A 15,190-nucleotide genomic window follows, 5' to 3' on the forward strand; every position below is an offset into this window, starting at 1 on the left:
TTGAATGGATTCAGGTAAAATTGCAGATAAGAGCCATGAGAAAGAATACAACTGATTTGATTTATTTTTTTACTTTACTATTTGAAAGCAGTGATCGGTAGGATCATAGAGCAGCACAGTAATGCATTTTGAGTTTATAATGCATGCACTTTGATTTATGCATTTATCTTGATATTAAGAAACATATTTTGTTTTTAAAAACAATTAAATTTGTTGCTGTTTGCCTCTTGAAAAATGTTTTCCCTTGAAGTTACTGACAGAGCCATAACAAAATATTGCTTTATTCATTTAATCGTTAAATAATATACACTGTGTTAGGTCTTGGTTCAATAGGCTATGTGCAATCATTTCAATATGTTTTAATAAACATTAAACCAGTCCGGCCCTCGGCTTGTAGCAAATTTGTTTTTTTGGCCCTCTGTGTATTTGACTTTGACATCCCTGCTCTACACAGTCCCAATGGGACGATAGAGAGTCCTGGATACCCTTACGGTTATCCAAATTATGCTAAGCTTCTCATACAAGCTTTTCTGCAGCTTGTATGAGAATGCAACAGTCCTGCTGCCAGTCTCTCAAAATCAGATTGTATCCTCTCTTCACTCGTCGGTAACAGACTGACAGCTGACTGCTCACATTTTGCTACAAAGGAGATTTAAACTAGTTTTTTTTTCTTTTTTTTTTCTTACTTCAGTCCGCTCTGCTTACGAGAGATAACCATCGCTACCAAAAACATTATATCAAATCACTGCAGCATCAGTTAGGGAGTGATACCCAAGCACTCTTATTCATTTGTTCCCTCACAGTAAGGCGTACACATAACATGGAGACTTGCACAAAATATAAAACACTGTTCGCACAGTAAAACATTATTTCCTCCCGCAGGTAAATCCATGGAGATAGAACGCATAGACACAGAATTCCCATTTTACGTACCCACCTCTGATAGATGGCAACATGTACTATTAAAATTTCATTCCGTACAACCTGATTGGGGGTGGGGGAGGGAGAAATCACGAGGTGACATCAATTAAAAAGGCACTCAAGTGTGTCTCTCCACATCCTCTCCTCCCCCTTGTCTTCTCTGCTTGTCTTACATTAAAATGGAAACCAGTTATTAATGTGGTGCCAGGCCCGGTGACTGAACATGCGTGTGACGGTAGAAGTGGTAAAGAGGTAAGGAAAAGCAGTGGAGACGGTGGGCCATTTAGCACAACCATATTAATAGCTCATGCTGCAAGCTGTGGGTGATAATGGATGTTGCAGCACTTGGTCCAAACAGTTTGATTGTGGGTGTGCATCTCTCTAATTTTCTTTCTTCAAAGTATGTTGGCGTAGGCATAAGAAAAGAAATTCTTCTACACTGTACCTGTTCTAGCATGCCCTCTGGTCTTTTTTTTAACAGTCGTCCTTTGTTTTCTTCTTCTCTCTGCAGCTCAGAACTGCAGTTATACTCTACACAGTCCCAATGGGACGATAGAGAGTCCTGGATACCCTTACGGTTATCCAAACTATGCCAACTGTACGTGGGTCATTGTGGGAGCAGATCATAACCGGATACAGCTGGTGTTTCAAGGCTTCGCCCTGGAGGAGGATTTTGACATCCTGTCTGTGTATGATGGGCCGCCAAGCCCGGGGAACCTGCGAACAAGGTAAACATGCCATCAAAGTTTATTACATGTGTTCATCTTTCATGCAAGCTTTGAAAAACGATGATCTTATGATTACGTGACGCTGTGTCAACTCGACGGCATCCTTTGCTGTCACCTTTAGTCAAAACTGTAGATGCATCATAAAAATGGATTTAACTAAAACTGCTCCAGGTGCTTTGGGAGCAACATTTTTAGTGACTAAACCCACACCGACTCTGTGACATATTCAGGCGATTCACTGGATTTTTTGCATCAGAGCTGTAGGCACTTGGGTGTAAGCACAAACACATTTTGTGAGCCAACATTCACACACTTGGGTAGCAGTGTCAAATTTCCAACCCAGAGAGATTATACCAAAATATGAGGCTGGTATTGCTATGTTTACATGTTTGATACCGTATACTATGACAAGGTATGTGGTCTCCACCACTACTGGTGGTCCTCCATGTTAAAAGTTGACTGGAAATTTAAAAATATTAGATAATTATGGGTTATTGGTAGACATTGTTGACAATACCTAAACACCAACAATAAGTCTTAAAAAAAATCCCACATAAAATCATACAGTTAAAAAAAATAATATAGATTTTCTACACTGGTTAAATCCTTATCAACTCTTCACCCAGTGATTCTTAAAACAAGACATGTAATGCTGGTAACGTTTAAAAGCAAAAAAAACAAGAAAGAAACACTTTAAAATGGAAAATGATGAATACGTATATGTATCTGTAACTAAATATGAGAGTACAGAATCAAGTGGTTTTTCTTGCTATGTCCTACAGTTTTGTTTGGTATTGTTTGCCATTTGATGCAGTATTTGATTTTGCTGGCTGTGGTCAGATGTTATTCATCCAAGCAAATGCAGTATTGGCAAGGAATGCTCTAAGTGGATGGAGAAGTCTTGTCTGTGATTGGCTGGTGGTGTGATTCATGTACATAAGCTTTATCAAGTTGCAAACTCGGACACAGCATGTGCCAAAACAAGCATGTGTGTGAAATTTAAATGTGCATACTATCCATTGTTCTTTGTTCACGAAGATGTTTGCGCTCACACCAATCTGACTGCATCCTCAATGTGAACCTTTAGAAATGCGACTAAAACTCAGCCTTCGTAGTCACACTTTTAGAGGTTCATGTGAGCGTGTGAGAGTTTAAGCGGCAAGGCTTCTATACCTGACCCATACATTGGTGCATTATTTTCCTAAAAGATTGTCTTTATTGAGGGATCATATGAATGCCATTTTAAATCAAAGGCGCACACGATCTGCATAGTGACAAAAATTCGGAGGTGCAGGACCAGGTGCTGTGATGGTGCTTTACAGAAAAATGGAAAAGAGGAACTGGAAAGATACCTGAAAATAATTATCTCCATTTCACAGGACCCCCCGTCGGGGACGCATTGACACCTGGACCACTCACAGTAAACTGACATTATTCAGGAAATGTACCAAACCATTCACCCATTATCAATACCCACTTATCCAAGCAGGGTTGCACGGAAGCTGCTACCTATCTGCAACGTGATAACTTTTAATACCGTCTGCCTTACTCTCAACAGATTTGGTCATGTGAAACTCAGGCTTTTTTGAGACAAAAAGGAATGATATTCATTGCACCGATTCCCTGTTGACCTTCTACTGTCTCTGCTTGCTTCGTATCTCTGTCACCTCTTCTCATCCCCTTCCACATCCTGAGTCTCTCATTTTGAGCCAGTGATGCCTTCACTGCACCTCCCCACAGACAAGAAATGACAGTGAGAAGAAAATCTATTATGGATTGCTTCTGGTTTGTCCTCCTCAGCCGTTTTCTTGTTTGGACCTCTGGGCCTTGTTTAGTATGCTCCAGCGGGACTTAGGGAAACTCTCTGCGCTTTGGATAAAAGGGAGAAGAAGAAATGAAGAGTGGACTTGAAAGCCGAAGGAAAAGGGGGTTCATAGAAGAAAGGAGAAAAAAAAAGACCAAAAGGAGATAGATGTAAAAACACAGTAAAGGGATCACAGATTGGTTTTAGATGTTACCAGCTTTCTTTGGCAAATTTCTTTTTTAAATGAGACCTTGTGTGAAAAAGAAAAACTTCCAACTTTATCTCTGTTTGAGCTTTGACAGTCTGAAAATCTGCTAGGATGTCTCTTTCTTTTGGTGGCAGCAGTCTGACTGAACTTGCAGGGATATTTTCACTAACAAACATCCCAGCTGAAACCTCGCCGACCTCCAAAAACACACACACATGCACACACAAAGATGTAAAACTGATAATTCATCCATCTTTTTCCTCTCATCTCCCAGTTGTCAGAAGTAATTTTCCTTCCATCTTTCTTGCTGCTCTTCTTTCAATTTCTTTTTCACATTTCATTTACGTTCAGTTTTTTTTTCAGTATCTCATCTTCTTTTAGTATTTTCCAATTTATGCCTTTTTTATTCCTTTCATGTGTACTATGTGGTAGGTTGTAGAGCTCGGAATTTTTTCTTTAATCTTGAGCAATCACCAAAAATGTATGCTTTTAAAAAAAAACCCTACTTCAAATAGTGGAACCTGATTCATAGCAGTCACATTCCTGTAGTCTTGTTTATCCAATCCACTCATGCATTCTTTACTGTCCCCCCAAAAAATCTACGAAAATATTAATAGGATAATAACTGCTTAGAAGAAATTAGCCAAACGTGTGTTTCTCTACATGTATACACCCCAGGATGTGTTTGTGGGTGCAGATGCTTTATGAGTCACAGTCTCTACTTTAGATAAGCATATGTGAGTCAGTCTGATGGTGCAGCACTTCATTACACTGTTGATCAAAACCGACGTCTGGAAAGAAGACAGAAAATACGATGGCAGCTCCTCTGAATAGACGAGGGGAAAAATACTTGTTGATGGAAATCCTAGATTGCCAGCACAAGCTGCTGCTCGACTCTTTGATCGCTGATAATTAAAGACAGCATTTATCTCCAGAGATGGTGTGTTGATTTGGAACGTCACGGGCAGGTTGGGGACCTTTTGAGGCAGCTTTGCACACGGTGGCGCAGAAGCACAGCAGAACAAAAGCCAAAAGCAAAGGAGTCTGCAAAGCTTGAAGACAGTGTCTGAAAAAAGATTAGAATAAAAATGGAAATATTTGTCCCGATGTGATAGCTAGAATTAGGGAGGAGAACTCTATCAAATTTATTTCTAAATGCTGTTTGGAAAACCTGTCTTAAATTAATACAGTTCTGGGTGAAAACGTATATCCACTCATTATGTAAGGAGTGACATTTCATATTTAATAATTTATATAAACATTTCCTTTCCCAGCGTGGGATAAAATCATACAACACACACACACATGCACACACATGCGCACGCATGCACGCACGCACGCACGCACGCACACACACACATACGCACACGCGCACACGCACACACACGCACACACACACACACACACACACACACANACACACACACACACACACACACACACACACACACACACACACGCACACACACACAAAATGGGCTAAGAAGGTGACAGAACAATTTTAGGCTTTATTATTATTTCAGCCATGTTGTGTAATGCACCTGAGCTGGTAGTCAGGAGCACCACATGGAGCTGTTCTCTTACCATCCCTTTTCACTTTGTGCATCTCTAACTTTGAGTAACAAACAGACTCCTGTCATTTGCAGAATCACTTCGTCAAGACGCTGAGCATAGAGAGCTGGTGGGTCACTTTGTAGCATGGTGTGGAAACAACCATCTCATCTTGAATGTGAACAAATTCAAGGAGATGATTGTGGCTTGCAAGAGAAATGTATTCCCCCATGACAGAAAGACTATTTCCGTGTTTCTGTCGTTGCAACTAGACCAGAGTCGCAGTAATAAAGTTGTATACAAGAAAGGACAGAGCAGGCTTCTTGAAGACGTTTCGGTCCTTCATTGTTTGCAGTGAGATAAATCTGTGGAGAGTACACTGTCTTCTGCTATCATCTAATGGGACAGCGGCATCAGAGCCAGAACTTAAAAAGGTTAAACAAGCTGATAAAGAAAGTTGCTTCTGTTCTGGGGACTAATCTGGACTATCTGGAGATTGTGCAAACATGGGTTCTTTTTAAAATCAGGAAACTCGCCTCCTTCAGCCATCATATAACTTACAGAGCAATAGCTGTGCGAGTGGGAAGGGGTCATGATACTACAGTTGCATGACCCTGTATTTTTTTCTACCTTATGATTCTAGTGTAGTTTTTCAATGGGAAAATATTATTGGGTTGGCTTACCAGCCTGCATATTCTGCAATTTTCTAAAGATTGCTTTAAATATGGACAAAAAATGTAATTTGAGAAAAATAATGGGTGACTTTGCAAAAATTACATGGACCACATGCATTGTGGGTATGGAAAGGCATGCAAAATCATAAGTAGTTTCTTTCCCTATTAAAATGACATGTAACATGTCTGACCAAGTATTTAACAGAGCTTGTAAAATTGACAGTAGTCAAAGAGGACATGTGACGGCTAAGGCGAAATTCAACTTGACTTTAAGAGCGTAACTTTAACCAGCTCACTGGCTGCTGCTGTGGGAGAGAGTACATGTTTTTTAGCATGACAAAAAAAAGCAAGATTTTTTTTCTCACTTTTTGTGTCACATTTCACCTTGTAGCTGCCAGTCAGGGTACACTAAGTACATCTCAGTGCGAGAGAAAAGCTGCTGGGGTGTGCAAAGTCATCCCTCTCCACATGCCTTCCTCTCACTGATGGAGTGACGGAACAGAGGGGCTTATAGCCCGGTGGTCTGAGACACGTGGGGTTAGTTGGGGAGAGGCGGAGGCGTGAAGGGGGACAGATTTTCAGCCTGGAGGCAGGATTGGACCTAAATAAGGAACACTAGTGCATAGTGGTGGGAGTGGTGCTATAACACAACAGCTAGCCCATGGGGCTGCGAGGGAAGGAATTTCACTGCACAAATCTATTTCTTTGTGTTCTGTGTGTTTGTGCAAATGTGTGTGCAGGGACTCAATTGCAGTGTGTTTTCTCGGTGGGTTCCTACCTAAAAGTGATGTGGAGGGAGGGTTACAGTTAACAGCCCATTACGTGAAGCTGCTTGATTCTCGGCTAAACCAAGGTTTGTTGTGATTCAGATAAAACGAACCCGACACTCAACTGCACACGCGCTTTTAAGGACTAAATACATGGCATTGGGCTGGAAAAGTGTTACTTCTGTGCTTTTTTAGACACTCAAACATTTTTCTGCTCTCAGCACAGCATTTTTCCCACATTATCCCAGCTGCGCGCATAAAAATATATGGTTTTAATATTTTATGGCCCTTACATTTGGCTTAAGATCAGCGCTACAGTATTATTTTATCACATCTGAGTTAAAGCTAGTCATCTCCCGGGGGGGTTCTCCATAGTAGTTACTGTTAGCATGGAGCATCCACTACTTCATCTTTTATCTCTGCTGGCATTTGGAGAGCCAAAGTCTATCTGTAGTTCATGCTGAGTGTGTGAATGACTTAGTCGGTGAGTCATGCTTGTAAAGAGCTACAGTTCGCGGGTCAGGGTGAAAATGGGTGACGTGCAGTGGCACCTCCCTTTTGAAGACTCGCCTGTAGCAATAATTCTTCTGCTGTGAAGGCCTCTGGCATCAATCTCTCACGTAAACTCTGGAATATGATAGGAGCATGTGAACACTCTTATTTATTGAATGTGGGTTTGCGTATTCGTCCCCCACTTTGTCTGTTCATTGTGCTGCTGCGAGAGGACTGCGTAAGGAAAATACATCTAAATCAAGAGGTGGGGTCCTTGATTCCCAGTGTCAGAGACGTATCACCTGAAGGTTGCGTAGGTTTATTAGTTTGCGGTGCTCATGATTATTCAAGCAATCCAGATGGACGTATAGACAGATGCGTTCGCACATCCCGCAGCATGTGTAAGCACATTCATTAATGCACGGACACACACAAACGCGCACTCCCACAGGCGCGCGCAATTTTGAATTTATGGCTCCTTTGAGTCTGGGCTGTTAATGGGAAGACTGCCACTTATCAATGCCAGATTTAACGACAGACTGCTAAAAACAGGACGAAGAGTGATAGTTTGTTTTTCATCATCTTCCCACAGGAGAAAAAGTAAAACGATGCCCAGATTTATAATGTCCACTCACCTGTAAGGCAGAATTATTAGGCCCAGCAACCCCAGATTAGATAAATAATCAAATAGAAGCCTGTACATTTATACACAGCACCCTTTGTATTACTCATTGTGTGGCATCGCTATCGACTTTCTCCAATTTCAAGGCCTATCAATACACAACTGAGAATGCACTGTTTTTTTTCTGTCAAAAGACAAAATCAAACCAAGCTGTGCACCCCATAGAATGAGCCATTTTAACCCTCCCCCCTCAGCTTGGGTTTATATTCACTTAGATCAATTACAGCAATTTTTGGAGGGTAGCCACTTAAGCCATTTAGGCTTTTACTGATGAAAATGTAACCATTTAAAACGCAGATGTAATTATCCTCCTTTAGAACTCACTGTTCAAATTTGATCCTTTCTGAGCTCTAAAAAAAAACAACATAATTATATGTTTCACTTTGTACAGGTCCACTGGCATATTTTTTGAAGAATTTCTTTTATGTAGATTTTTAGCTTTAACCTAAAGTAACTGTTCTGACTTGTACAATTTAATTCTAAGCTACATAATGATTCCATCAATAGCATCGATAGTCCTGTTTAACAAAGGGTGGTCACCGGAGGCTGTTTTCCTGATCGACATGCGGTGCCTCGCAAAGTTTGTATTCAGACACCTTGAAGTTTGCCATATTACAACCGTGAGTGTTGTTTTATACTTTGAGGAATTACTTGACGGATAAATAAAATGCAGTGAATGATTGAGCAGCTGAAGGAAAATATGTGGCTTTCAAAATGCTTAATGTGGTGGCTGTTGGTTCTGAAATGTTTTTATTCAGGGCATGAATACCAATACTGTAATCTTATAAATTTAGAGACATATTTGCACAGTTTGTTTCCATATCTTCGGATAATCTTGTGGTGATTTCTTCCAGCTTGAGTTATCCTTGATGTGTGTAGGCACGCATGTTTGCTTTTCTACAGTTGTGTGTTGATCATTGATTTCATCATTTACTTCTTTTTTTTTCTGCTTTCTCCTCTTCATCCCTGGGAGACACAGAGCATGGCGGTCTAATTACTCACCCAAACACCTTGCAAATCTGATCATGGATACAACACATTACATTTAGCACACACACCAGCACACGCACAATAGCTCCCCTGTGCCAAACGGATTTTTCTAGTTTGTAATTAAACACTTACTGCACGTGACCATTTGCATTTGTGCTTATTTAGCTGTTGGGAAATCAGAGGTTAACTGTGTCGTTCCCGTCCTAAACATTCCGTCATTGATTCTGTCATTAATGATGGTAATAAGTGAGATGAATATACATACAGTGCAGTGAAGGGATGCTGAAGACTTAATTAGAACACATTGTTCAGGACTTCAAACCAGAAAGGCACATAATTAGGAGACAGGCATTAATATTAAGACCTGCAGACAGAGAGCAACCAAAGCAGAAATCTCCACGAGTATCTGTGCGCTACTGTTACTAATTCCAGATCCAGGGTGTTATTCAGGATACTCATGCACACAAACACACACACATGCATACACACGCACGCGCATTTATATTTGCATGCAAGACTAACACCCTCCTCCTTCTCCTACTCTCTCTTCCTTCTCCATCTTCTTCCTTCTGCTGCTCTTTGATCATCCTCCCCACCGGAGTAAAAGAAGAGTGATGGGTAGAAAGTCAATGGAATTGGTAGGGAGCTCCATCGGTCACTGTGTCCCTTTTAGCTCTGCTGGCTAATCAGATCTCCCACGCAATCTTGTTTTGGGCTTTATTGGTTGCATTCCTTTGCAGTGGGAAACACAGAGGATCACAACAATGGAGAAACAAGTGTATATGATGTAAATTCAAGTAAAGATTCATAAGGTATTTATAATTAACCACCGTCGCTTAAATTTTAGAATTTATGTTGGAATAATCCATCATGACTGGCGCAGACACCCACATTCCTTATTTACTGAATCATTCATGAGCAACTAACACTGCGACTAATGCGTTTGGAAGATTTATTAAGGAATATTACACCTTTTGTCTGAGTAGACTTCTGACAGACTCAGAAACCTGGCTGCAAATATTTGCTTTTATTCAACCACAAAACATCAGAAAAAACTGACAGGATGCAGCATCATCATATTTGGCTGATGCTGCAGACATTTCGGTTTTCCACTCAAATCAAATAATTTATTTGTGAGCCATGGTTTACATTATTGCTTCAAATAGGCTTTCTGTCCAAACTGCTTCCTTGAAATGAATGTTAAATGAAACAAAATACATTAAATGTCAGACCCTGTGATCTTCAGGATGGATAAATGATCGGTTCATTAAATTTCATTTCTAATGTTTACACACAAAGGGGATGTATATTGCTTTTATTACAACACAAGTGAAAGATGTTTGTGTTCGTATACACATCTGTACATTGTTAACACAGGACATAGAAATAACAATAATAGAGTTGAATCTGCACCCAAAAATGCTGACTTATGAAGGATAATGTTATAGGAGATTTTAATACAAGTCATTTTGAAAATTAAATGTAGACCTTTTTTCTGATATTCAAATACTATCCACTCCCATAGCAAATATTTGCCTTTGGCTCTGTGTAGGATAAAATGTTGTTTTGTGGGAATGTGAACTCCGTCAATATAAATTGCCCTGCTGCTGCTCTATATAGAAGAGGGCAGGAGGGAGGATTAGTCAGAGATGGAGCAAAAGCATCAACTTGTGAATAAAGGATTTGGTCTTTTCTCCACAAAGAGGCAAATTGACAGTATTTCATAGAGCATGCACTCGGCTGTCGCCCAAGTGTAGATTGTATTTTGGGATTTGTTTATTTCATCCATTTACTGATATGTCCGTCATGTCATATGCACACTAGTACTTTGTCAACCTTGTGTGCCTAACGCATGAACAAAATTGATGCTTGCCAGGATGAGTCATTTTATCTCTTCACAGAGCTTTGTGTAACTACTTTATTTACCAATGCAATAAAATATTTGGTAATTTGAGCTGAGAAGACAAGTTAAGAAACTAAATTCAATTGAAATTCAGTTTAATTCCAAAATACTTGCTGCAGTACGTAACTTCTGTTAATTTATTTTTTTTTTTACATATTTGTTAATACTGCCACTGTTGATCTTCTCCACCTCCTCAGAAATGCATCGCTCCTGGTCAGAAACAACCAATCAGAGCCAGGAGGAAGGTCTTAGTGCTGTTAGTTGTGCTCTTGTTGCTATGGTTATGCATCATAAAAATGCTCTGAAGTAAAAGAGCATCAGCAAAAATCCTTTAGCTGCAAAGCTGAACATTTTGGAAGGTGTACATGATGCAGCTCACATCTGGCATAAAAGTCAGTGTATTTTCAGAGTAATGCATAATGTCGACATATGTTGGTATAATGATCAGGATCTGTTTTGCTGTTTCTGAAGGAGAATTCCTGGCCATCAGTTTGTGACATTAACCTCTAGCACACTTGGGTTACGCAGCAAGACAATGATCTAGAAGCAAGCCAGCAAGTTCACCTCTGAATGACTCAAAACAAGCAAAATGAAGAGCGTTCCAAAATTCCTTCACAGCAATGCAAAAGATTAATTAATGGCCATTTTTAGGTGGCACAACCATTTATTATGTATGTGAGGGAGTCAATTTTTCTCACAGGAGCAGCTTGGTTTAGACAGTTCTTTCCTTAATAAATGAAGTAATCATTGGAAAACTGCATTTTGTATTTATTAGGTTATCCTTGTCCATTTGTGTATGTTTATAATATTCTAAAACAACCAAAGGATGACAAACAAGCAAACACGGGAGCAGTATATAGAAAGGAGAATACTTTGTCACAGTACTGTCTGTTTCTCCTGCAGTTTTTTATGACTTAGTGTATTATTATTTTTATTGAACACATTTTGTATGTGTTTATTTCTTTTGTGTGTGCCCCAGTTTATCACATGCATAAAACAGACTGACTTTTATATATTAGACGTGTGCCAATCGATCGGCCACCGATCATAATCGGCCGATTTCCATGAAAAAGTGTTTGATCGGTGATCGGCGATCACGGTCTCTTGTTGCCGATACCGATCACCTGCTTTTCATTTCTCAGCCTGCCTGTGCAGCTGGTCTCCTCTTTCCTTCACACTGCGCAAACGTGCAGCAACAAATCCTAAGCGATGTGGAACTATAACGCACTGAATGGGGACGTTTGCGTGTTGCAGCGGAAAAATTGAAGCACGTCAAAATGCATCAACACAACAAAGCTAATACGACATAAAAACAATGCCATACTTGACAGAGTTTGGCTACATCGAGGCTCACTGCAGTAAAAAAGACATACGGAGGATCAGATAGCAGGTAAAGCAGCGCACAGCTACAAACACTCACCCGGATTAGCATGACGGTCAGAAAGCTAAACAAATAACCCGCAAAATCAATTAAGTCTTTGAGCTGCGGTGTAAGACGCTGGTTCTGCTCTCGCTGTTGAACCGCTGCTACGCGCTACAGGTAGTAATATTTCACAGATGGAGCGCCGCTTCTGCTCCACCTGGTAGTGACTCTCACACCGAACCTCTGCTTAAAGCTGCAGCATCTAACTTAAAAAATAAATTCTACATACGTATTAAAACTTTCGCTGTCCTAACATGAGACAGATAATCTCTGAAAAAATAATCGATCTCCTCCCTGTTCTGCATAATTACTCCGCTCAGTCAGAAACAGCCAATCAGAACTACCAGTAATCAGCTAGCCGCCATGCTATCAGGAAGTTTTCATTCAGTAACTCTGGATTGTTTATTGTAATGGAACCTGTATTTGCCTTTGAATGTTAAGTTTTATACTTGAATTTTTTGGCAATGTTGAGAGATTTTATTTTGACTCTTTGCATTATTTAGCCTCTTCAGAGCCTTTATATGTTTTCAGTCTGTTAAAGATAGTATTATTGATAGCAGTACAATTTGCACAATGCCTGTTTTGTTTAGTTTTCTTCTTGGAAAACATAATTAAAAACAAGTTTTTGTCTAAATTAAGGTGAATTCATGGTTCCTTTTTCCACATAATGTAACCGGTAGTGTTTTTGATTAAAAAAAACAACAACAAAAAAAACAATTATGTGATCGGTATCGGTGATCGGGATCGGTGATCGGCCCTTCTAATGACTGCATAGGGACATGAATAAGAGGTTGGAATTTTCTGTGTGATAATACTTCATGATAGAACAGAATTTAATGTAATGATGCACAGTGAACCAATTGTTAGCAGATTTTAGAGAGTTCAGGTGGCCTGGTAACCTCTTCACCATTCATCTCTCCTATCAGCCACTGAACATGGGCATAGATCTACTCTTACAACAACAACAAAAAAACATTGAGTGGGAACAAGTCACATGCAAAGAACTGTACGCATAGAAAATACAAAAGCAAATTGATGCTAGGAATGTGCATATTTCTGAGGAAACAACTAGTTTTATTCATGTTAGTCTCTGTTTTCATTTCACTCATGAACAGGAGTAAAATGCTGATAGATTTAGATTTGATCTAAATCTTTGGTCTTTGTGCATTTGTCATTAAAATGGAAATACGTCTGGCACTGGCACAACACTTTATTAAAAATAAAACCATCTAAGATGCATTTGATACTTGGGTGTTTTCTGCATCTCTGTAGTAGACTGATTAATTTTCCATGCCAATCTTTTACAGACTCAAACCTGATTATATTCCATGTTTTACGGACATTAACACCTATTGGACTGTATCAAATCACAGTATAAAAAATTGCTATTACCACCTTGTGTATTAAAGCTGCTGAGCAACTTTTTACATCCTACATGGAAATGTTCTAATCACAGCTATAGTAGACTTTTTAAGTTGTGGAAGATTATTAAAAAAAAAAAAACTGGGAAAAAAAAAGATAACTTGGAGTTAATCTGATGGTGTATGGCTTACATTTAGTGTGCAAATGGTGATGAGGCTTTTTCTGTGTAGTAATGTTGGTGTCAAAAACCATTTCAGCTCAGTTCGAAATGACTACTCAGTTGATTCAAAAATAAAAGAACACATCTAAATACTGGAAATATTACTACTTATTTCAACTACCTAAAAAGAAGCATGCATTAAATACTATCCACTCCTTTAGCTTATTTGTCAGTCATGCAACATTTCTTTCATCTTGCCTCCTGTTTGATGTCAATGTGATCTCTTATGTCTGCCCTTAGTCTATCCTTGATCATTTTCCACAGCCTTCTGTGTCATAATTGCTCTGTTCACTTACACACGCACGCATATGTTTTCACAAGGAAGTAAACAACGGCATATCTCATAGCTACTGCTTAGAGTTGTCACTTTGCTGGGGACAAGGGGGGCACAACATTGAATTATTTTTTTTTTATCCCTAATTATTTTCTGCCTGAGGATTATTGCAAAGCGATTTGTGCAGAGCAGTGGAAACACAGGGGAGGGAGTACGGACGCCACCTTGTTCCATTTGTCAGCTTTGATTTGTTTGCTGTGGGCATAATTGACGTACGTCTGTACAGAGGGGGGGACAAGTAAACAAAGAATTTAATTCTGGTTTGGTTTTTGAACTCTTTTTAAGTTGGACTGAAGGGTGCACTATTTTAAGGAATAGAATCACTATGCCTTGCATTCATATCACGTCAACATTTTCACATTTCTTTTTCATCACCACAATACATTTCAATATTTTATTAGGGTTTTATATGATAGACAAAAACAGAGTAATATATATTAAAGACGCAGAAGTATTGAGTTATTTTTTACTGAAATAAAGTCTATGACAACAAGATGCTTTCAAAAGTGTAAACAGAGTCCATATTTGTATATTGTTATCGCAGAATAAATACCGCTGGGACGGATAAGAGTTTGTTTGCCTTCACAGTTTGTTCTTTGTTAGAGAGCATTAGTGAGCAAACACCGTCATGAAGACCAAGGAGCATTTGGACAACTTTGAGCTGTGCGCTCAACAAATTTCTCCATAACGAAAGAGTGACAAAGACAATCATTATTAAAAGTAAACCGGACGAAGACTAAACTAGTTCACATACAAAACTGATGCTGCGCCTCACCCTAAACTATATCCCCGGTGCATAATAACGTAGTACCATGCATCACTCTATGGGGAAGTTGTTGTCCTTGCAGTATAATGAAAAGCCTAAATAAATAAGCATGGCTACATTAAAATGGTTTACAGTGAAACCTATTCATGAGTTGGAATACCTCTGAGAATTTGTGGCAAGACTTGTCCACAAATCAAATTTTATTTGTATAGCACATTTCAGCAGCAAGGCATTTCAAAGTGCTTTGCAACATTAAAAACAGAGACACACAGTCATGCAACATGGAATAAATGGTAACAAAAAAAATTAATAAATAAATAAAAAATAAAGATAAAAACATTAAAAACATTAACACCAGCACCCCT

General features: G+C 39.3%; 1 protein-coding gene across 1 annotated transcript in view; it reads left to right on the plus strand.

Moving 5' to 3' along the window:
• csmd2 (CUB and Sushi multiple domains 2) overlaps window positions 1-15,190 on the plus strand; it is a 245,362-nt gene that overhangs the window by 22,080 nt on the left and 208,092 nt on the right. The window contains exon 2 of the mRNA XM_017307349.1: window positions 1,433-1,649. Within this exon, the coding sequence (XP_017162838.1) occupies window positions 1,433-1,649 (217 nt within the window). The remainder of the gene's footprint in view (window positions 1-1,432; window positions 1,650-15,190) is intronic.

Source organism: Poecilia reticulata, linkage group LG11 (assembly GCF_000633615.1).
Source record: "Poecilia reticulata strain Guanapo linkage group LG11, Guppy_female_1.0+MT, whole genome shotgun sequence".
NCBI lineage: Eukaryota > Metazoa > Chordata > Actinopteri > Cyprinodontiformes > Poeciliidae > Poecilia > Poecilia reticulata.